Source organism: Halichoerus grypus, chromosome 13 (assembly GCF_964656455.1).
Source record: "Halichoerus grypus chromosome 13, mHalGry1.hap1.1, whole genome shotgun sequence".
Lineage (NCBI taxonomy): Eukaryota > Metazoa > Chordata > Mammalia > Carnivora > Phocidae > Halichoerus > Halichoerus grypus.
The window spans coordinates 83090076-83111013 of NC_135724.1; the positions used below are offsets into that span (position 1 = coordinate 83090076).

The window sequence follows — 20938 nt, forward strand, 5'->3', positions numbered from 1 at the left end:
AGGATGGTGTCAGTTTTAACTTTGTTTAATAATTAAACTGCTTCTTTAGCTGTTTCACCATCTTTTTATGTGCCTTCGGAAGCCATACAGAGTGTGGAGTTCTGTTTTATGTTCTTTATTTCTCCAGTCTGTTAATACTTCACATTAGAAGATCACTGAAGAGAATACAAAATGCAAAAACAATTTTCAGCGCCTTGCACCAGGAGACACACGTTCATAAATCTACTAAGTTGTTAACAGCATGTGCTTGTAATAGTCATGGGCCAACAAAACAGAATATTGTTTAAGTTGTGGATATGGATTGTTTTTTAAATTTTTGTGCTTTTTCTCCCTTCTTTCTAGATGACATGTTTGTTGACCTTCCATTCCCAGATGATATGGACAATGACATTGGCATATTAATGACTGGGAACCTCCATTCCTCTCCCAACTCCTCCCCAGTTCCTTCCCCAGGCTCTCCTTCTGGAATTGGTGTGGGCTCTCACTTCCAGCACAGTCGGGTAAGGATGATTTCTTTTTTTTTTTTTTTTTTTAAGATTTTATTTATTTATTTGAGAGAGAGAGAATGAGAGACAGAGAGCATGAGAGGGAGGAGGGTCGGAGGGAGAAGCAGACTCCCTGCTGAGTAGGGAGCCCGATGCGGGACTCGATCCCGGGACTCCAGGATCATGACCTGAGCCGAAGGCAGTCGCTCAACCAACTGAGCCACCCAGGCGCCCAGGATGATTTCAAGTATGTTAAAACAACCTTGGCCTTCAGGGAAAATAATCCTCTGGAAGGGTGATGGCCCCTTTACTTCATGCACTGTTCTTGATGGTCTTGGTCCCTGGTACAAGAGAAATCAGTGTGGAAGAGTGACTCTGTAGTTGTTCTGTTTCGATTGAAGGCACGAATTAGAAAGAAATGGATTATTATTCCTGAAAATGTTCCTGATGAATATGTTTTATCAGAAGAATAGTCCTATTGTAGCAGGAAGGCTTTTTTGCAATGATTGTTTTCTCCGCAAAATTTACTTTTGGTTGCTTGCTGCTTCCCGGTTATTTATTTTTTATTTTTTTGCCAAAATAGTGGCTTTTCAGAGGCTAGTTCGACAGCCCTACTTACTTAACATGTAAAGTGACTGTCTTAATTGAAGAACACATTGTTGATGGTTGATTATTCTGAAATGAGCTTTACTCTTCTTGTTTCATGTCATGGTGCCTTGATTTATATATAGTTCCAGTCTTTTCTGTAGCCAGGTTTTGAAATGGCAAGGGCCCACAAAAGGTTGATTTTGGAGAAGTGTCCAGGTTGATGCCCCAGTATTAAGGCGAAACATCAGAGCTGACAACTAGTTTCATCTTTAAATATCCCAAGGATATTGGAGGTGGATTAACAAGATCGAAGAGTTAAATGTTCTGCTGTAGCCTCTGTTAACTTTGTTTAAAAGCTAGATGATTCATGCCTTATCACTCTTTTGTACCTTTTATATAAAATATTGCAAGATTGAGGTTTAAGACATAGAAAAATGGCTCCGTCTACTATGTTCAACTGGGCAAGCATAAACAACTCTGCTCACCCTCATTTAAAGACAGAGCTGTAGTAAGAGGACTTAGATTTCTGTCCTCGGGACTCTCGTTGCCAGCCTGGAGTTCATTGAGGGCCAGGCAAGAGAAGGAAGATTTAAAATGTTAGTCACAGAGCAGATAAAACCAGGGAAGAGCGACTCAGTAGACTTACCCTCATGTAACTGCCTGTCCCCCAGTCCTCCTTTCTAGAAGGAAGAGCTCGTTAAGTGTCTTTATTTCCTCCATAATCATTTGCCAGTTAATGACAGTTTATTGCTTCTTTGGAGATTGTTGTGATAGGAACCAAGATCACAGATTTTACGTTAGGTAGTTTTAATTTTGGATTAAAGTGAATTCTAGAGGCAGATAGCATAGCAATTAAGAATGCATGCCCTGGAGTTTGATAGATGTAGCTCAGAGTTAACAGCTGCACGGCTTCTAGCTTGGTGACCTTGACCAAGCTTGCTTGATCTTTCTCAGCCTCATTTACCTTATCTGTGAAATGGAAATAATAGCAACCACCTTTCAGTGCCCATGGTTGCACTTTAGCTTATCCAGGAACAAAGAATTGGTCTTTGAAGTGTCATGTGAGTTTTGTAAGAAACAGAGCTTTGCTGTACTTTCCGCCTTTGTCAGAGCCTCAAGCCCTGAAGTCTGAGATTGAATGTCAGAGTTTAAACAGCACTGTTCTGAAGCTGGTCAGGTGGCCCTTTTCCATCCTGAGCACCTGCAGCCAGGTGACCCCTGAGAGGCTTTCAGTAGTTCCTCTTTCTGAAGCATTAAAGATTCTTTGATATCCAGTTAAGGCATTACAGCAGGGGAAAGAACTTGTTCAGGGTGGCAGTAAGTTTTTATTTTTTAACCAACTCAGAATTAATACAACTTGATGTGATAGTTGAGGATTAATTTTTTCCTTCAAACAGAAGGCCTTTGAAAACAAATGATGACTTCTTATTGCTTGCATAAAAGGTACATTTGCAGCTCTTGGAGCCAGCTAAAAGAACCAAAGATGAGAAAAGTATCAATTGCCGAAACACACAGTAAGGCTCTCACAGGGATCTCATATTAAGGAGTTTGCTGAAAATTAAAACAAGGCCCCTTCATGAGCAGATCTTACACTGCTGGGAGGTCAGGGACACTGTTGTCACACAAAGGAGTGGTGCAGTATTACGTTTTCCTAACATCCATGTTGTTGACAGTAGACGGTTAGGTGCGCTCGTGTATTTTGGTTGATGGCTGGTGAAAAGAGCACCTAGGTGTGGGGGTGCCTTCAGCTGCCAGAGGCCATTCTTTCCACCTTTAGTTTGACACCTAATGCCTCGGAACACGTCTTACATTTAACAGGAAAAACCCAGAGCAAAAAAATCTGTATTTGCTTGATAGATGAAGTTAGTTTTGCTGGTACCTTTTGCCTGGGCCATATTTCTCATCAGATGTCTGTGCATGCGGCAAAGACCGTGCCTCCCTCTGTTGACCTTTCTCAGTCACCTGGCGTTTTTGTGCGAAAAGCTGCCAGAAGGGGGTCCACAGTGTGCAGTGACTTGGTAAAAAGTTGATGTGCAAAGCTTTATTTGAAGTGAATAACGCTGATCATGCTCTTGGAATTTTGTTTTTCAGAGTCAGGGTGAGCGTCTTCTCTCTAGAGAGGCACCTGAGGAGCTGAAGCAGCAGCCTCTGGCCCTCGGGTATTTTGTGTCAACTGCCAAAGCGGAGAATCTCCCCCAGTGGTTTTGGTCATCGTGTCCCCAGGCTCAGAATCAGTGCCCCCTCTTCCTAAAGGTTGGTTTGATGTCATATTTGAAGTTTGGGGGAGGAGGGACTTATGCTTAAATTCAGGTGTGGTTAGAAACTTGTGTCTCAGTCACCATGTCTTACTGTTTTCCCTGTTTCTTTCACATCTTCTTATACTCTGAGGGTATTTTAATTATAGTTGGGGTGGGGGGGAGTAGAATGCAGGAGAGGAACCTAAAACTGTGACACAAAGGAAGCAATCAAGCACATTAACCCAAGGTGGAGACTTTGTGGGGCCCACAGGCCACGTGTCGGGTGGACATGTGGTTGTGTGTCAGTCCATGCTGCATTGCCATCAGTGAAGGTAAGCTGGGGCGGTGGTGATCGGAATTGGCTGATCTCTTCCTCCCCTGCCATAGGCTCCAGCTTTCTTCGTTAGAGTAGGGCAGAAGGCAGCTGAATTTACATTGACACATGCTCCTTCCTGTGTAGGTCTTGGAACCCTTTCATCCAACTTAAGGGTTAAAACAAAAGATCTCCCACTTCCAGTTTGGATGAAAGAACCAGGAATGAAATCCATGTCTCACCCACAGATTGGCGAGAAGCCAGAAGTTTGACAACATGCTCTGTTGGCAGGGCTGTGGGGAGAGGGCCCTGGCGCCAGTAGGAGAGCCAGGTGACACAACCCCACACGCTTCCCTTTAGGTGCAGCAATTCCACCTCTGGAAGTCTGTTCAGAAGAAGCTGGCAACACCAAAAAATGAAAAATGTAAAAGATTGAAACACGCAAACTGTCCACCAGTAAGGGACTGGTTGAATAAACTAGTACCTCCGTTCATGGAGTGTTAGTTATCCACAACAAAGTCAGGATTGTTGTCATATAATCGTTCTGTGGAGTGTAGATTACCTTGTAGTAATTGTGATAAGATGCGTGCATGCACACACCTGCTTGTGTTTTCAAAAAGAAACAATGGGAGGTTAAACCAAAAACAATTGAAGCCATTTTCTTTAATGGCTATGACATATTATGATGAAACCAGGAAGTTATATAAAAATCCATGTCATCTTTATTTCAAATTAGACTTGTCAGGATGAACCTAGATTTATTTTTCCCTCTTAAGAAAGGTATACACGTTTTTTAGTTCAGTCTACTGAAAAAGCTTAGACAGCTTCGTATCCATAGAGCAGCTCTCTTGCTGCAGTTGTGGTTCTGAAATACCACTTATCGTTTGAAAGAACCAGAGTTCCTTTGAAGAAATGACTGATTGTAGGTCTGAAGTAAGAGATACTCAAGATGAACCTATGATACGTTGTCACACCGGAAAGCAAGGAAGTTGCGTAAGATAATTGAGTTACTTCAAAGGACCCAGGAGCCTACTGGAGGGTTCCCATTGCCCAGTGATGAGACAGTTTGAACATAAAAAAGGACAGTGGTAGCAGGAGACTAAAACAAATACATGGGTTCATAATTGTGCTGAAAACCAGAACATTTTCTCAGTCGCCTTTTGAAGCTACTAGAGCAACAATTCATTAATCTGAAAACTAAAAAATAGAGAAGCATATATATTAACTCTCCTTCACATACTATATTTCTCAGTTATTGAATAAAGTAAACTATGTTAAAGCCATTAGGTGAAAACTTGGTGGGGGACGTTATAATGAATGGAGCGTGCTGGTTAACTCTTAAATGCAGTGGGGCAGCGGATGTTAGCTGCCTTCTGATGTGGTGCAGTGAGAAGGACATAGCACCAGTTATGAAGTGTTCTTGCACCCTGTTTGCCTCCCTCCCCAGGAGGAATCCGAACCTAATTGAGCCTCTAGATCTCGCAGCTTATGGGAAGTCAGGGTCGAAGAACAGGTTAAACCACCACCACAAGGGGACAGTCAGCCGTATCCAGACCCTGGGGCCTTCTAGAGATCAAGACCTGAAGAGGCACGTTATCGAATCACTTGCAGTGCATTTGTATTTGCTGCAAAGCTAGCTTTTTTCCAACTCTAGGATATGGAGTTATTTGGGATCACATTGGGGTTACTGTGAGCCTAAAATTCAGGCTTCTAGAAGCTGTGGCTTCCTCTAAGGACTCCAGGGGGCATCTGCAGCAGATGTGGGTCTGCCTTTTTCCTGCCCAGGAAGGTAACTGTCTTTGTTCTTTTGCCAGGCTTCGCTGCATCACCACATTTCTGTAGCACAGACGGACGAACTTCTCCCTGCCAGGAATTCTCAGCGGGTCCCGCATCCTCTTGACTCCAAAACCACATCTGATGTTTTAAGGTAGATACAGACGTGGGCAACGTAGCTGTACAGTTTGCAGTAATCTTCCTTCAGTTTTGTCTTTCCAAGGTGTTTAATTAAAATGTGGAAAGGGCGCTACTTTTTGTGCGGGGAGCACTGTCTGATCAGCCAGTGAGAGCGACAGTCCCCCGTGTGAGCCCCGGACAGAGAGGGTGGTACACTTGGTTAAATTAGATATGTGCGAGTACAGTTGCCCTTGCTTCCTATTTAAAGGAGGCATTTTATGGTGATGAAAATCTATCAGAATTACGGGGTGAGTGGTTAGAGGACAGAGCCTGGAACCTAAAGCACTTGGCTTTGAAAGCATCTTTTTTACTCCCCCTGACATAGATTATATAAATAAAATTAACCAGAACATAAATTCCGTAGTTGGGAAATTTCTCCGAGAAGTGTGCACTAATTCTCTTGCACTTTAGCAGGCCATAAACATTCTTCATGTACCTTGAGGAAGTAGGCAAGCTTTTTCTAATGCTTGGTAGCTCTTAAATGATTTGGAAACTATAGTTAGGCAAGAACCCAATCAACATGATTTTGGCTTTCAGGGTCTCTAGTGCAGCACTGTCCAAGAGAAATATAATGGGAGCCACATATCTAATTAAATTTTTTTAGTAGCAATATTAAAATAGTAAAATAAGTTGGTGAAGTTAATTTTAATAATAAATATCAGTTGTATCAAAAATATATCAGAATAATATCAAGTATATGAAAAACAGTATCATTTCAATAGTTAATATAAAAATATCCATGAGCTATTTCACATGCTTTTTTTTTTTTTACTATGAATTCCTTGAAACCCGGTGCCTGTTTCATACGGACAACACATGGGACGCCACTTGCAGCCAGTAGTGCTGGGCTAGGTGAAGCGGGTGCATGGGGAAAAGTACCGCAGGGAGACATGGGACAAGGGCAAGAATGACCCAGCCCCCCCCCCGACATCTGGAATGTTCAGATGTAGAGTCAGCCTCCCCTGTGCCTCGCCTTGTGCCCCTGACCTGTGTCTTCTCTCTGGCAGGTTTGTTCTGGAGCAGTACAACGCTCTGTCCTGGCTCACGTGCAATCCGGCCACCCAGGACCGTACCTCCTGCCTTCCCGTCCACTTTGTGGTGCTCACTCAGTTGTACAATGCCATCATGAATATACTTTAATTGGAAAAGCACTTGTTCTCTCTGGCTCAGTTCCTCCTCCCTGCAACCTCAGTCCAAGGAACCTGCTACACTCTGCAAATGCCCCACATCCTCTTCTTGAGACCACTCTCCACAGTCCTGCACTGTGATTACTCCTCAGCAGGCACATGTCATTTCTGCAGTGTTCATTACCAGAGGGATTCACTGACACTTCTCTCATGGACCTGGAAACTTCCAATAAGCAGTGACTTTTAGCCAGTGTTACGGTGTGTGCAGCCCCAAACCACTGGTCCACAGGAAGTTTTTTATTGTTGGTTTTTAAGAGGGAAACAGAAGAGACAGTATCCTTTTGCACAAGAGTCTGTGTTTCCAGTCTCTGTTTAAAAACAAGGGCAGTTTAGCCCTTTTGGATGAAATCCTCTAGTTATTGGTGTATGGCCTGTGGGTTACCCGAACTCCATAATCTGGGACTTTTTAAAAATAAGAACCAGCTCAAGTATATGACTTCATAACGGGGTTTCTGTCTCCTTAGTGCTCCCATCTAGATTGGCATGAATGCTTTGGTTGACTTCATACCTGTGTGTAGATACAAAAGGTCTGGAGACATCTTCATTTTGTTTATTTATTTTAAGTTGTTTTGTCATGTGTTTTTGTGACTTTCTTTTGATTTTTTTTTTTAATTCATGAGGACCAGGTACAGTAGCTGAAACCCGACTCAGACCCACCATAGGATTCTTTGACTACATACCTCTGTCCTAGGAGTTGGAAAAGGGGTGAAAACAGATCGGGGAGATATGCCTAAAAAGTAATACATTCAAAACCACCCAGCAGTAGGCTTTATTATTAAGAACAAACTGGGTAAACATTCTGCCATGTTTCTTATTAAAAGTGGCCAGCGTTTCATGAAGGATAACATTTTTATACAGAAGGCAGGCAGTCAAGCTCAACCCAGAGCCATGGGGGCAAGGACCTTCATTAGTTTTATATAGTCACAACGGAAATATATTTTCTAGTGAATTCTTACTGAAAGCCAGGTCTCTCCTCTCATTAGATCAAAAGGGACTCATGTACATATCATAATTGAAAGTGTTTGCTCATAAAATCAGTTATAAATATGGTGACTTTTTTCTGGACCATAGGAATATTATTTCAAAGAAATATTACAACTTAACCATTAAATTAGTACTTGAAGTTGAGCCTTTGTGGTGGGACTTTTTTAAAAAAAAAAATAATGCCTTTTTAAAGCATTAATGGCTAATTGAAGTATTTTATGACTCCTCATTCCAGGCCCAAGAGGGTTGTCTTTAAGACCCCGTTTCTGACCCTGACGTCACAGCACGTTTCTGTCTTGAGGGCAGTGGGCGTGGGCTTGCCTCCCGCAAGCCACTTTGGTCAGGCTGTTGAGCTCTAGTCATCTGTGGAGAGAATCATGCAAATTTTAAAGTTCTTCCAAGAGACTTCCATATCCTGGTTATTAACAAAAAAACAAAAAAACAAAAAAAAAGGAAAAATGTAATAACTGATATGATTTTGTAAAAGTATTTTTCTTGAAATAATCTAACGTTTAAAACATTATATTAAAAAAAAAGTTGTGTGGTGGGAATATGTAAGCAGAGAAATAACTTGTAAATGGATAATTTTATTCTCTGTACCACCAATTGAGGGGGGGGGTGACTTTCGCAATGTATAGGTTAAAAAAAAAATCTGATATATCAAACCATTTGTATCTAATGTGTACAGTGTAAAATTGACTTTAAAAATATTGCAGTGCTATTTTTTCTTAATCAGAAAGGAAAAATTCTCAAGGCCTTTTGAAGAGCATAAGATGATGAAGATTGTAAACTTGTATAAAATTATCTTGGTGAGAAGACAAATTGTAAAGTAGATATTTGTAATCTTTTACCACTTTGGGGTTGCTTTTTTTCCCAGAATTCATCAGAACTTTGAATTTTTTTTTTTTTTTTTAATATGGGCTGTTTTTAATGCAGGGGCTTTTCTTCCCTAGAAACCCAATTCTAAGCAAAAAAAGAAAAAAAACACAAAAAATAAAAAACCCCTACAAAAATTAAAAAAAAAAAAGGCAGCAAAGGGTAGTTTTCATCTGGTGTCTTTTATTTAAGTTTTTTAAGTTAAGAAAAGCTGGTGACATATTTATACGTTTTTGTGCAAAAATAAATGAATGGCAATAGATTTTAAAAAATCTTATTATGTACTTCTGTGTGAAAAAGTCTGTATAATATTTCCCTTAAATATGCATTATTTTACTTGTGAGTTTTTTACTGAATTAATCTGAAATGTACAAGCCCTGGATTTGCTACAGAGTGAGAAGTTATTTTATTTTTTTTTATTTTTAATTTTGGAAATTCTGCAAAAATCAGAACTCTTACCATGGTTTGAACTAAAAAGGGGAAACGGGGAGGGGAGAGGGGTGGGATTGTCCAGCATGCTTGTATGTATATTTCAGAACCTTTTTTAAATGTAAAAGCTGTACATTTCTGGGAAGTTCTGAATTTCTTTTGTTTCCTTTTTTCCTTCAAGCATTTTGCAGTGAGCTTCTTTTATATATAGCAAACAATTTGAAAGAATACAAAAATATGTGAAGTTCATTTAAAACTACAGTATAGCGCTGGTACAGTACACTAAAGACTTTGATAAAAAGAAACAATACTAAAAGGCCTCCATTTTAAATGTCATTCATATATACCTTGTGAATGAGAGCTATATACTTTTACACACTTTTTTAGAGGAATAAATTATTGAATTACTGAAACTTCGAGTGGCTTTTTTCCCCTCCCATCCTGTCTTTGTAATAAAATTATCTACACCTATTCAGAAGGTGTATGTATAATGTAGTGAACATTCCTTGGCTGGGAGCCAGGCTCTACCTTCCAGAGTAACCCCCCCCCCCCACCCCAAACAACAGTTGTTCTCAGATGGTGTTCCCATGCTCCAGGGTACTCATGCATGCCCAGATCCGTGCTGAGAGCCTGCACACACACAACACTGAAGTAGGAGCCCTGGTGTTTAGTTCTGTAACTGTTCTGAGTAGATCAGATCTGTGTCTCCCACAGATTGTGGTCAATCCTAGAACAAATTACAGGTCTGTTTTCCACTTCCTTTCTCATCACGGTCTGGGCCAGTTTCTTTTTGATGTTCCTTAGAAACAACAGACCTGTCTTCGCTCTCTGCCCTGTTCGCGGGCTGGTGACAGTAGGATGCCATCCAGCACAGCAGGTACAAGCGAGATGTCGTTCCCCTTGGGTCCAGCCGCTAGGGAAAACCACGTGCTCTTAGGGGCAGAATCTCTTGCTAAAATGGTAAGCCCCCAGGACGTGGCAGAACTTACAAACTTTGGCTAACTCTCGAAAGACCTTGCTTTTAACCTTCCTGCATCTATTTAGAAATATGCATTACTCTGAATTTAACATTGTCTGAACCTAGAGGTAAAGCTGTTGAGACTGCTCAGCTGCGGTTATTTTATCTGCAAATGAAGGACGAGCGTGAGTCTGTGAGAAATGTTTTGCAAATGGTAACGCTGTTACCATGTTATTGTAATTGTACCATTGAAGAAGGCGAACAGGGAGGCCACGTTTCGGTTAGACCATTCTGGCCTCTGCCTCATCCCTCACCACGGCACTGTTCGTCATGCTGCTTGCCAAAAGCATTATGAACCACATAGTCCCTGGATCCATTGTAATCAGGTCAGTCCAGTGATTCTTGTGTCCCCTTAATAATCAGAACTAGATGGTGTTCTTACCAGTGTTTCTTAGCTTAGATACTTAGCTCATACATCGGGTGGGACTTGACCCAACGGTTTGTGAACCTTGTTTTCATAACAAGGTTATGAAATAACCATAAAAGGTTATGTTTCATAACAAGGTTAGCTAAGGTCGCCAAATTGGCTGCACCAATTTGGCAACCTTAGCTAAATCTCTTTGAGGCAGGAGAAGGTATTTGTTGAGTGCATTTAAACATTTTGCAAATCAGGTGAAGACAGATCTGACCGGGCGCTCGGGAGCCATCAGCCTCCAGCCATTCACTTCGCTCCGATTCTGCATAACACCAGTTCACCCCCTCCGGTGATGCCACGGCACCGGGTCCCGTTTCTGCTCTTCAGGGACGTGTGGGGCGAGGGATTTGTTCCCAACAGTTATCAAGGAGCTAAAAAAGTTTTTGTGTAAAAAGTGCAGTTTGTCAATAGAAGTTTTTAAAAGCAGACTTCTCGTAAGACTGAATGCTGAAGCAGGAGCTACCTACTGAAAATTGTCCTTGCCGCTTGTCGTTTATGCAACACAAGCCATGGCGTAAAGAACGTTTTGGGTTTTTTTTCACTTTTGAATCCACCACATGCTAAAATCCTACCAAAATGCAGTTTTAATGTATCACCATGTTATCTTGGTGTTAGATGATTTGCTTGTTTACATCCCCTTGACAACAAGGTCACTTTGACAGTAATTATTTCATGCCATCAATACCTAATGAGACACCCTAAGAAAATTCTGTTGTGCCAGATCACAGTGTGGTTGTAACGATGGCCCTGGGCATCCTACTCCACTTGGAACCAGATTTACCAGTCTTCTGCTACTTCAATTGAAAATTTCAGGTCAAGTTTCCAAAATGATTTTTTTGTCACTTCCTGCTTCTGGGTAGAACTCCAAAGTAATGAAGCAGGTAAGAAAGAGAAGTTGATGAGGAAGAAAGTTTCACCTCCAGGACGGAGCTTGGGTATGACTGAAGTATTGGTTTTTCTCTGTAAAAGGTTATTTCCTCAATAAGCATTAGTTACCAGGTGGTAAAAAGGCACAGACAACACGGGGGTCCGTCTCACTTTTTTAATTTATTTTTTTTAAACAAGCAGGGAAGTGAGAAAAAGCACATGCTTTGTTTTAATAATCTGCTAAAAACTGCATTTGTCTGGGCTGTTACTCCATGCTGTTCATTTCTAGGTGTCAAAGCAAGTGTGTCTGAAGAGTGCTTAACATCACCCGCTGCTCAGAACGGGCAAACGCGTACAAACGAGCAGCACTCGGTGTGTCTTGCCTGCTGCTATTTTATGCTTTTATTGCCTTTATTAGCAGATTAGGCACGTTGCAATCTACCTGTTTCAGAAAGCCAGACAATCTTCAGGAAAATGGGCCACGCCAGAGCTAAGAGTAGAGGGCTGACACAAGGCAAAATGTGTGCTCTGGGGGAAAATCAATTTAATTTAACATGTACGATAGTACTTGTTGTCTTATTTAACTTGAGCTTGAACATCTTTCAGTAAACATTTTGTCAGCTTCTCATTTAAATCTTTGTTCACTTAGAGGTCTTGATGTTACTAATTTATACGCACTGTTTACATAAATAACTTCCTGTCTGCTCTCGTGCGTGTGAGTTCTCATTCTAGAAGAGCTAATGATCAGATAGTCACATACACACACATACACCAGTTTTTGTTCTGTTGATCTCTCCGCAAAGCTTATGGAGGTTATCTCCCTTGTCAGGTCTAGGGAGGTCAAGTGTGCCTCACAGGATGAATTTGATGCCCTTCCAGTCATTTTTTGTGATACAGGAACGTTGACCTCACATGACAACTCCGTTGGGCTGAGAGTAGGCACCCAGGGAACGTTAGCTGAACACAGACTGTCGAAAGAGTGGAATCCACCTCAAAAATTGGAAATAATTTTACAAGCAAATTCATCACATCTCGATGTCTTTTTGGAGAGCAGAAAATACATCTTTTATATATTAGAAAAAACAGGAACTTCCTTTTTTGGTGGTTGATTTAGGTTTTCTATTTCCTCTGTCAATTTTGGTAATTTGGATTTTTATAGGGAAAAAAATGGAGTTTTCCCAATGTATTAGTATGCAATTGTGCGGAGTACTCCCTTAATTCTGAACGTGTTGTTTTTGGTCACATATGTTCCTTCTCATTTCTAACAATATTGATGCAGGGTTTCTTTCCTTGATTTATTTTCTAGCAGTGTGCTGTTTCTTAGTTTTGTTTGATTTTTTTTTTCCAAAGAAACAGCTCATGGATTTAACAATTCTGCTGTTTTTATCCTGGCTTTTATCTTGCTGTACCTTTTCCCAGTTTCCTTGAGGGTTGTTTCATTTTCCTTGAATCTTAATTGCCTGCTTAGTTAATTTATTTTCACTTTTGATGACACTTTATAGCCTGGGGGCTTCTGGATGCGGGTGGCCCTCCTCAGATGATACGCAGAAGTCTTCATGTGTGTGCATTTTTCTAGGGAGAGGGTCTGTTGCATCCCATCCTCAGAGGTGTCAGACCCTGAAAGGGGTAAAGTGGCTGACCTGGGACTGTGTTAAAGCTGATTGCATCCTGCAGGTGTTGATGTTTAGCATTTTCATTTTTATTTTTAGACTTTTAGTTCTTCATTTCCTTTTTTTTTTTTTTTTTTAAATAAAGGAAAGTTCTCTTTGGATTTAAAGTCCCTTGGACTCTAATTTTCTCTTACTGCAATGTGATCTAGTAATGATTGGTTCTTACATTCTCTGGAACCTTCAAAACAGTATTTATTGTACCTTCACAGCACATCTAAATCTGGAAGCTAAATTTTCGATGGTTAAAGTAAAATGTAGTTCTACCAAATAATAAAGTTGCATTTAACAGAAAAAAAAATTCTAATTGAATTTTAACTAAAATGAGTTCAATTAAAATTCAATTAAACTTTAAAAATTAGTTCCTCAGCCATGCTTACTGCATTTCAGAGTGTTAGTCACACAGGCGTCCTATCGGAAGTGCGGCGCTAGGCATTAAGATTTGAAACCAATTAATTCTATCCTGGGTGTATTTTCTGTTTCTTCTACGCCCCTGTCAAGACCTCAGACTCTGTCCTAGGCAGGTAGCAGGAGTTAAAATTTCCCACTGCAATTTTGGGCTGTCCTTTTTTCTTTTGTACTACATTATTGGTGCATAAAGTTTTATGATGTATTTTGTAATGTAATTTATCTCTGTATCCTGGCCCTTCGTAATACTTTTTGCTTTAAATTATCCTTTGATATTAATTTTGCCACCCCTGTTTCCTTTTATTAGAATTCTGGTGTTATATCTTTGACCAACCATTTATTTTGAACCTTTGTCATTTTGTGTTAGGTGTTCTTCATACACATTGTTGCATTTTATTTCTTAACAGAATAATCATTTCATTTCAATAGGGTGATTTTTACCATTTGCATTTCCTGTTCTGTGTTACATTTTGACTTGTCAGCCAATTCTTATGAAAATACACATATTTATTTGCTTTTACTTTTTTAGTTTTGCCTTTTTTTTGTGTATGGACTCTGCTATTTACTTTTCTCTCTCAAAACACTTTGGAAAGAAACGTTCGTCTTTTGAATTCTATCAGTGATTACCGTACAACAGTCCACAAACATTCACAATGCTCTTACTACATACGTTCCCATTAAAAAAAAAAAATCCCCTCTTATGCACCATCCCACCTCCCCCTTCCCCCCTCCCCCCTCCCACTCTCACGAGCGTGTATGGCCCTGGAGCAGCCAGCTCCCAGGCCAGGCGGGGCGGCCCGCAAACCCATTCCTTTCTTCAGCCGGTGGGGGGGGTGGGGGGGTGCTTCCAGATTCCGCTGGCATCCAGTCTCCATCAGCTTGCCTCCGTCAGAGGGCGCATGTCCTGGCTCTGTCACAACTGGGCTGCCCATCACATTAGCGCCTCACCCACTGGTTTTCCCCTGGGAAAGCCAACCTGTGGTTTCCAGGAGCCAGTGAGCATTCAGATTCCCAGGCTAGCCCCAGGTTCTGAGCCAGTCAGTGGCAGGTCAGGCCCAGGAATCTTCATCGAATGCCTTCTCCTCCCCAAGGCGACTCTGCTGCGGGGATCAGTGGACCGCACTCAGAAATACTTGTCCAATTCGACTTCCACTCGGCTAATATGGGCAGGCAGGCAGCTGAAACAGTCAACTGAGTTCAAACTCAGGGTGATTTTTCTCCCAGTACTTTTGTTAAGTCAGCTCATCCTTCCCCGTGACTCCCGCCTCTGTGGCTGCAGATCTCCTAGTTCCACCTGCCTGCCCGGAAGTCCGCGGTTCCTTGCCCTCCTCCTCAGTCCGGAAATCCAGACCATCCTGGACTTGACTTCCCTCTCCCCAGCCCCCGTGTCCGGTCACTCGCTCACGCTCCATCCTCAAGTCATTCGGCCTCCTTGGGGCTGGGCACTGGGACACTGCAGGAAACAGGACGGACGCCGCCGAGGCCTGACGTGGCTCGCAGCAGTGAGCTATGCCGGCAGAGACCGGGTGGTTACAGCGCGGAGCCAGGGCCACCACCGCGGGTAAGTGCAGTGTGCTCCCGCGCCCTGGGAAAGCTGCCTGGAGGGACGCCTCAAGCGAGGTGGCTGTCAGAGGTGGGGAGGGGGCTGTGTTCCAGAGAGGGGATGGCGAGGGGGCGGGGGGGGGGCAGGCGTGCGGGTGGGAGCGGCGGGTGTAGACGCGCGCCAAATGCCGAGGTCATGTGTAGGCCGGACTCGAGAATTAAGACCCTTCTGAGGAAGGCGGGGACTCAGTTTTAAGCGAGTTAAACACGGGCGCCGACGGACCTTCTAGAACCTTTACTGTGGTGTGGACAGAGGGTGAAGGGGCAGTCGGGGTGATGGAGGGCCGTGAGGAGGGGGAGACCGGGGCGGGTTGGAGGGCTGTTGAGAAACAGGAGGAGCAGAGCCTGCTGGCGGATGAGGTAGCTGGGGGCTGCGGGGGGACTCGGGGACCACAGAGGTTTGCGCCGCGGCCGCCAGGCAGATGGCGGCGCACGGGCAGCAGGGACCGGGAGGTGGCTGGTGAGGACGGCCCGGCGGCGGCGGCCACACCGTGGTCCGGAGCGTGCTTACCTGCCAGAGCAGAGCAGCGGGGGCCACGATTCCCCTCCCCCGGCCTGGGGGGGGGGGGGAGCGAGAAGGCCGTGCTCCGTCCCCGCGGCCCCTCGGCACCACTTCGGGATCACCGACTCGGACACCACGAGCGAGGCCCTGCGTGCAGAGCCAGAGACACGTATCTGGCCTCTCCCTACAGCCCCCAGTCACCTCGGAGATGCCACACCTTCGGGGAGGGCAGACGGAGGGGGTCACCGGGAGCGAGCCCCAGGGAGAGCACTCGGCCAAGCACCGGGCTAGATCGGCAGCGCGGGATGGGGCCGCGCCCCCCTGATCTGCTGCCGACTCCTGCTGAGCCCCGGCCTCGGGCACCAACGGTCACCTGCCCTGACTCTTCTTCGGCTGCCATTTAGAAACCAAGACGGAGGTCGGGGAACACCGTGGAACTGGTTTGCAGCTCCAAGAACTTGGATTCTCCGCCAGGTCACCTCAGATAGGGACGCTCGGGGGAATCTGTCCAGGACCAAATGCTTCTCCACTTGCCCGGCGTGGGAGCCTTGATGTCCTCCTGTCACCCTTGGTCCTACCTGGATCTCTCAATAGCCTCCTTGCTCACCCCCCCACCCCGTCTCCACACCTGGCCTCTCAATCTTGGTGGGCTTCCCTGGCCCTCTCAGGACTCCAGCCTGGCTGGCATTTCCACCATCACGGCACTGACCACACTGTGCGACCAGTTGACCGCTTTCCCCATGGACACGGCCTCTCGGGCACACAGCAGACATTTGATGAGCAAGCTGAGTCATCAGCCATGGCCGATGAGCTCTTACCTGGCCATTTTTCTAGAACCTTCTGAACATGAAAGAGAGGGTCTGTTGCTCGCGCCGTGCCTGTTCCCTCGTCAGTGAAGTGGGGATGTCATTTCCCTGGGGAGTAAGTGAGCTGACACACGCATGGTGTGTTAACGCTGCTCGGCCCGCGGCAGGCACTCCATAAATGTCGGTTCTTGTCTTTTTTTTTTCCAGAAGAGTCACGACAGGGCTTGTTTTACCCTCCAAGTAAGGAGGACAGAAAGGCAAGTATGCATTTCAAACACTGATGAAGTGGATTTCTCTCCTAAACCCGTGTCTCCTTTCTCAAACCTCTCTTCTTCCGGATGTCCAGTTCAAGCCAAAAATCTCAGGGCTGCTGGGAACCGATTGCTTTCTCTTGCCTTCCACGTCTGATCCATTTGTTTCAATCTCGTGACCTCACCTTCAAAATGAGCCCGGAATCCGAGTTCTTCCTACCACCACCCCACCCCATCCCCAATCCTGCCGTCACGGAAGCCAAGCTCTTGCTCACGGGACCCCCTGTAGGTGCCCTCTCCTCACTCGGAGCTCTGGGTGGCCTGTTCTGCATGCACCTTCCACAGCGGCCTCTCTGTCAACCCTGTGCCTCCTCTGTTCCCCACCAGCACGGGAATAAAGTCCAAACTGCAGCCGACGCAGCCCACCATGCTCTGGCCCCTGTGCGCCTCTCCCTTGCTGCATTCCAGCTACACTGGCCTTCCTCACCCTGACCAGCCAGCTGTCCCCAACGCCTTATCCTTCCTTATCATGCTTCTTTCATTTGTATGTCATCCCTCCTACTAGTAGGTAAGCTCCAGGAAGGCGGGCATTGTATCCCCCAACGACAGAACCAGGGCCTTCCATATATGGAAGAAGGCCCACAAATATTTTGTCAATTCTGAAATAATTTTAGACATACAGAGAAGTTGCAAAAGCAGTAGACTCCTGCTTACCTTCACCCAACTCCCCTCACCACCACCCCCACCCCCGTGAACAGCTAGCACAGGGTGGAATGAGTGCCAGAGTAAGAAATTAACAATTTATTAGAAATTACTCCTAACTAAACTTCAGACCTCACTCAGAGTGCACACATTTTTCACCCATGTCCTTTCCTGGTCCACGATCAGGGACAGGAGCCCATGGTGCATGATCAGGGGCAGGATCCCAGTGTGCACGATCTGGGGCAGGATCCCGTGGTCCACGATCAGGGGCAGGAGCCCATGGTGCACAATACACGGCAGGATCCCGTGGTGCACGATCAGGGGCAGGAGCCCGTGGTCCACGATCTGGGGCAGGAGCCTGTGGTGCACGATCTGGGGCAGGAGCCCGTGGTCCACGATCGGGCAGGAGCCCGTGGTGCACGATCTGGGGCAGGATCCCGTGGTGCACGATCTGGGGCAGGATCCCGTGGTCCACGATCAGGGGCAGGAGCCCGTGGTCCACGATCAGGGGCAGGAGCCCGTGGTCCACGATCAGGGGCAGGAGCCCGTGGTGCACGATCTGGGGCAGGATGCCATGGTCCACGATCAGGGGCAAGAGACCATGGTCCCTGATCAGGGGCAAGGATCCCATGGTGCACGATCAGGGGCAGGATCCCATGGTGCACAATCAGGGGCAGGAGCCCATGGTCCATGATCTGGGGCAGGATCCCATGGTCCCTGATCAGGGGCAAGGGTCCCATGGTGCACGATCTGGGGCAGGAGCCCATGGTCCATGATCAGGGGCAGGATCCTATGGTGCACGATCAGGGGCAGGAGCCCATGGTCCGTGATCTGGGGCAGGATCCCATGGTCCCTGATCAGGGGCAAGGGTCCCATGGTGCATGATCTGGGGCAGAAGCCCATGGTCCATGATCAGGGGCAGGATCCCATGGTGCACGATCAGGGGCAGGAGCCCATGGTCCGTGATCTGGGGCAGGATCCCATGGTCCCTGATCAGGGGCAAGGGTCCCATGGTGCATGATCTGGGGCAGAAGCCCATGGTCCATGATCAGGGGCGGGAGCCCGTGGTCCACGATCAGGGGCAGGAGCCCGTGGTGCACGATCTGGGGCAGGATGCCATGGTCCACGATCAGGGGCAAGAGACCATGGTCCACGATCAGGGGCAGGATCCCATGGTGCACGATCAGGGGCAGGATCCCATGGTGCACAATCAGGGGCAGGAGCCCATGGTCCATGATCAGGGGCAGGATCCTATGGTGCACGATCAGGGGCAGGAGCCCATGGTCCGTGATCTGGGGCAGGATCCCATGGTCCCTGATCAGGGCCAAGGGTCCCATGGTGCACGATCTGGGGCAGGAGCCCATGGTCCATGATCAGGGGCAGGATCCCATGGTGCACGATCAGGGGCAGGAGCCCATGGTCCATGATCTGGGGCAGGATCCCATGGTCCATGATCAGGGGAAGGATCCCATGGTGCACGATCAGGGGCAGGAGCCCATGGTGCACGATCTGGGGCAGGAGCCCATGGTGCACGATCTGGGGCAGGAACCCATGGTCCATGATCTGGGGCAGGAGCCCATGGTGCATGATCTGGGGCAGAATCCCACCGTGCAGACTCATTACGTCCCCTTCACCTTCTCTGATCTGTGATATTTCTGGGTCTCTCCTTGTTGTTTTGTGATCTTGATGCCTTTTTAGTAGGATGTCCCTCCCTCTGGGTTAGTCTGAGGCTTTCTCATGGTTAGGTTGAGGTTATGCATTTTGGGACAAGAATGCCACAGAAGAAACGTCCTTCCCAGTGCATCATGTCTCAGTGGTACAGGGCGTCCGTCTTTCCTGTTACGAGTGACGTTAACCTTAGTTAAGGTCGTGCCTTCTGGGTTTCTCTACTGTCAAGTTATTTCTCCACTCAAATATTTTGGATCAAAGTAAGTTCTACAAAAGAGCACAGAAACCCATAGTTTATGTATGTCCAAGATTGCCCACCAGGGGGCGACCTTCACCGATGAATCTTTATGGGCCCCAAATCAGAGGTTTCTAAAGCAAGAGGTCAAGGCTGTGTGGGGCTGGTCAGGAGGGCAGGTGTGAGTCCACTCTCAGGGGAGCCTTCGCTTGGGGGGCACAGCCCCTGGGGACAGACTCCTGGCTGGACATTGGGGCCAGGTGAGGGTGGGGGGGTGTGTAGGGAGAGGACAGTTAACGGTGTTGCTTCAACTAGTTAGAAATGAAGAAGCCAAAGTATATGTCCTTCCTCTTGTTCCTTCTACCCCTTCCACAGACACCTTAGAAAAGGCCAGGTAGGAAGGGCCCCTGAGTGTGAAACTAGGATTCAGGCTTGGCCCAGACCCCAGGGCAGTGGAGATATCAGTCCTCTAATTAAACTTTGATTTGGCTGTTGAAAACCAGTGTAGACTTCCGTGGGGGCCCAAGAGAACTTTCTGGGGTGAGGGATATGTTCCTGTTTTGATTGGGGTGATGTGATATTTGGCAAAACCCAAGGAACTTTACACTTAAAATAGGTGCATTTTAAGATTTTAGTGATTTCAATAATTAAATAATTACTTAATAACCTGTACCAAGTAAATCATTAAACATCATTTAATAATTTTTGATAACATGAAATCATTTTAATTCTTAATGGCGGTAAAATTCATACGACGTAAAATTTTACCGTCTTAAGTGTTTTTAAGCAGTGTTAACGACATTCACATTTTGCGGGCATCCGTTTCCAGAACTTTTCAATCCTGCTAACCTGCAACCGTACCCATTAAACAGCTCACTTTTCTCCTTCCCTGTCCGGTCCCTGGCAACCACCATTCTGCCTTCTGTCTCTGTGGATTTGATTCCTCCAGGTACCTCATATCGGTGGAATCACGCCATCTGTCTGTTTGTGACTCGCGCACTTCACTTAGCATAATGCCCTTAAATTTTATCCAGGGACTTCCTTCCTTTATAAGGCTGAATAATAGGGGCGCCTGGGTGGCTCAGCCGGTTAAGTGGCTGCCTTCAGCTCAGGTCATGATCCCAGGGTCCTGGGATCGAGCCCCGCATCGGGCTCCCTGCTCTGCGGGAAGCCTGCTTCTCCCTCTCCCTCTGCCTGTCTCTCTGCCTACTTGTTCTCTCTCTCTCTCTGTCAGATAAATAAATAAAATCTTTAAAAAAAAAAAAAAAATAAGGCTGAATAATATTCCACTGTTTGGATACACCACATTCTGTTTTCCCATTCACGGACTCTGGGGTTCCTTCCACCTTTTAGCCATTGTGGATAGAGCTGCTAGGAACATGGGTGTACAAATCACCTCTTCAAGACCCTGCTTTCAATTCTTTGGGGGTATATACCCAGAGGTGGAATTGCTGGATCATTTGGTAATCCTATTGGTAATTTTTTGAGGTGTCCCCATACTGTTTTGCACAGGGGCTGCACCCTAAGGCATGCATTTTTTGAAAAATCATACCTCAGTAAACCTGATTTCAAAAGGAAGATTAAAAACCAGGACGTAGTTGGTAACTCGTGTGGGGTAGTGGAGAGAGGCATCTTTTCTTCCTCACCAGTTCACACGGGCAGAGTTTTGACGTATCCTTCCCATGTCCTTTGAGCTCCAGACTCATTTCTGGCTCTAATTTTACCCTCTGAGACCAACAGGAAGA

The 20938-nt window shown here is 45.6% G+C and overlaps 1 protein-coding gene across 4 annotated transcripts in view; it reads left to right on the forward strand.

Moving 5' to 3' along the window:
- MED13L (mediator complex subunit 13L) overlaps nucleotides 1-13947 on the forward strand; it is a 298044-nt gene extending 284097 nt beyond the window's left edge. For 3 of the 4 annotated variants that reach the window (XM_036115853.2, XM_036115854.2, XM_078060931.1), the window contains 4 exons: nucleotides 343-500; nucleotides 3165-3326; nucleotides 5438-5550; nucleotides 6584-13947. In XM_036115853.2, the coding sequence (XP_035971746.1) occupies nucleotides 343-500; nucleotides 3165-3326; nucleotides 5438-5550; nucleotides 6584-6716 (566 nt within the window). In that variant the 3' untranslated portion in view covers nucleotides 6717-13947. Of the gene's footprint in view, nucleotides 1-342; nucleotides 501-3164; nucleotides 3327-5070; nucleotides 5212-5437; nucleotides 5551-6583 lie in introns of those variants that run through there. The other variant, XR_013443499.1, reaches the window with a different exon arrangement.
- Nucleotides 13948-20938: the final 6991 nt, after the last annotated feature.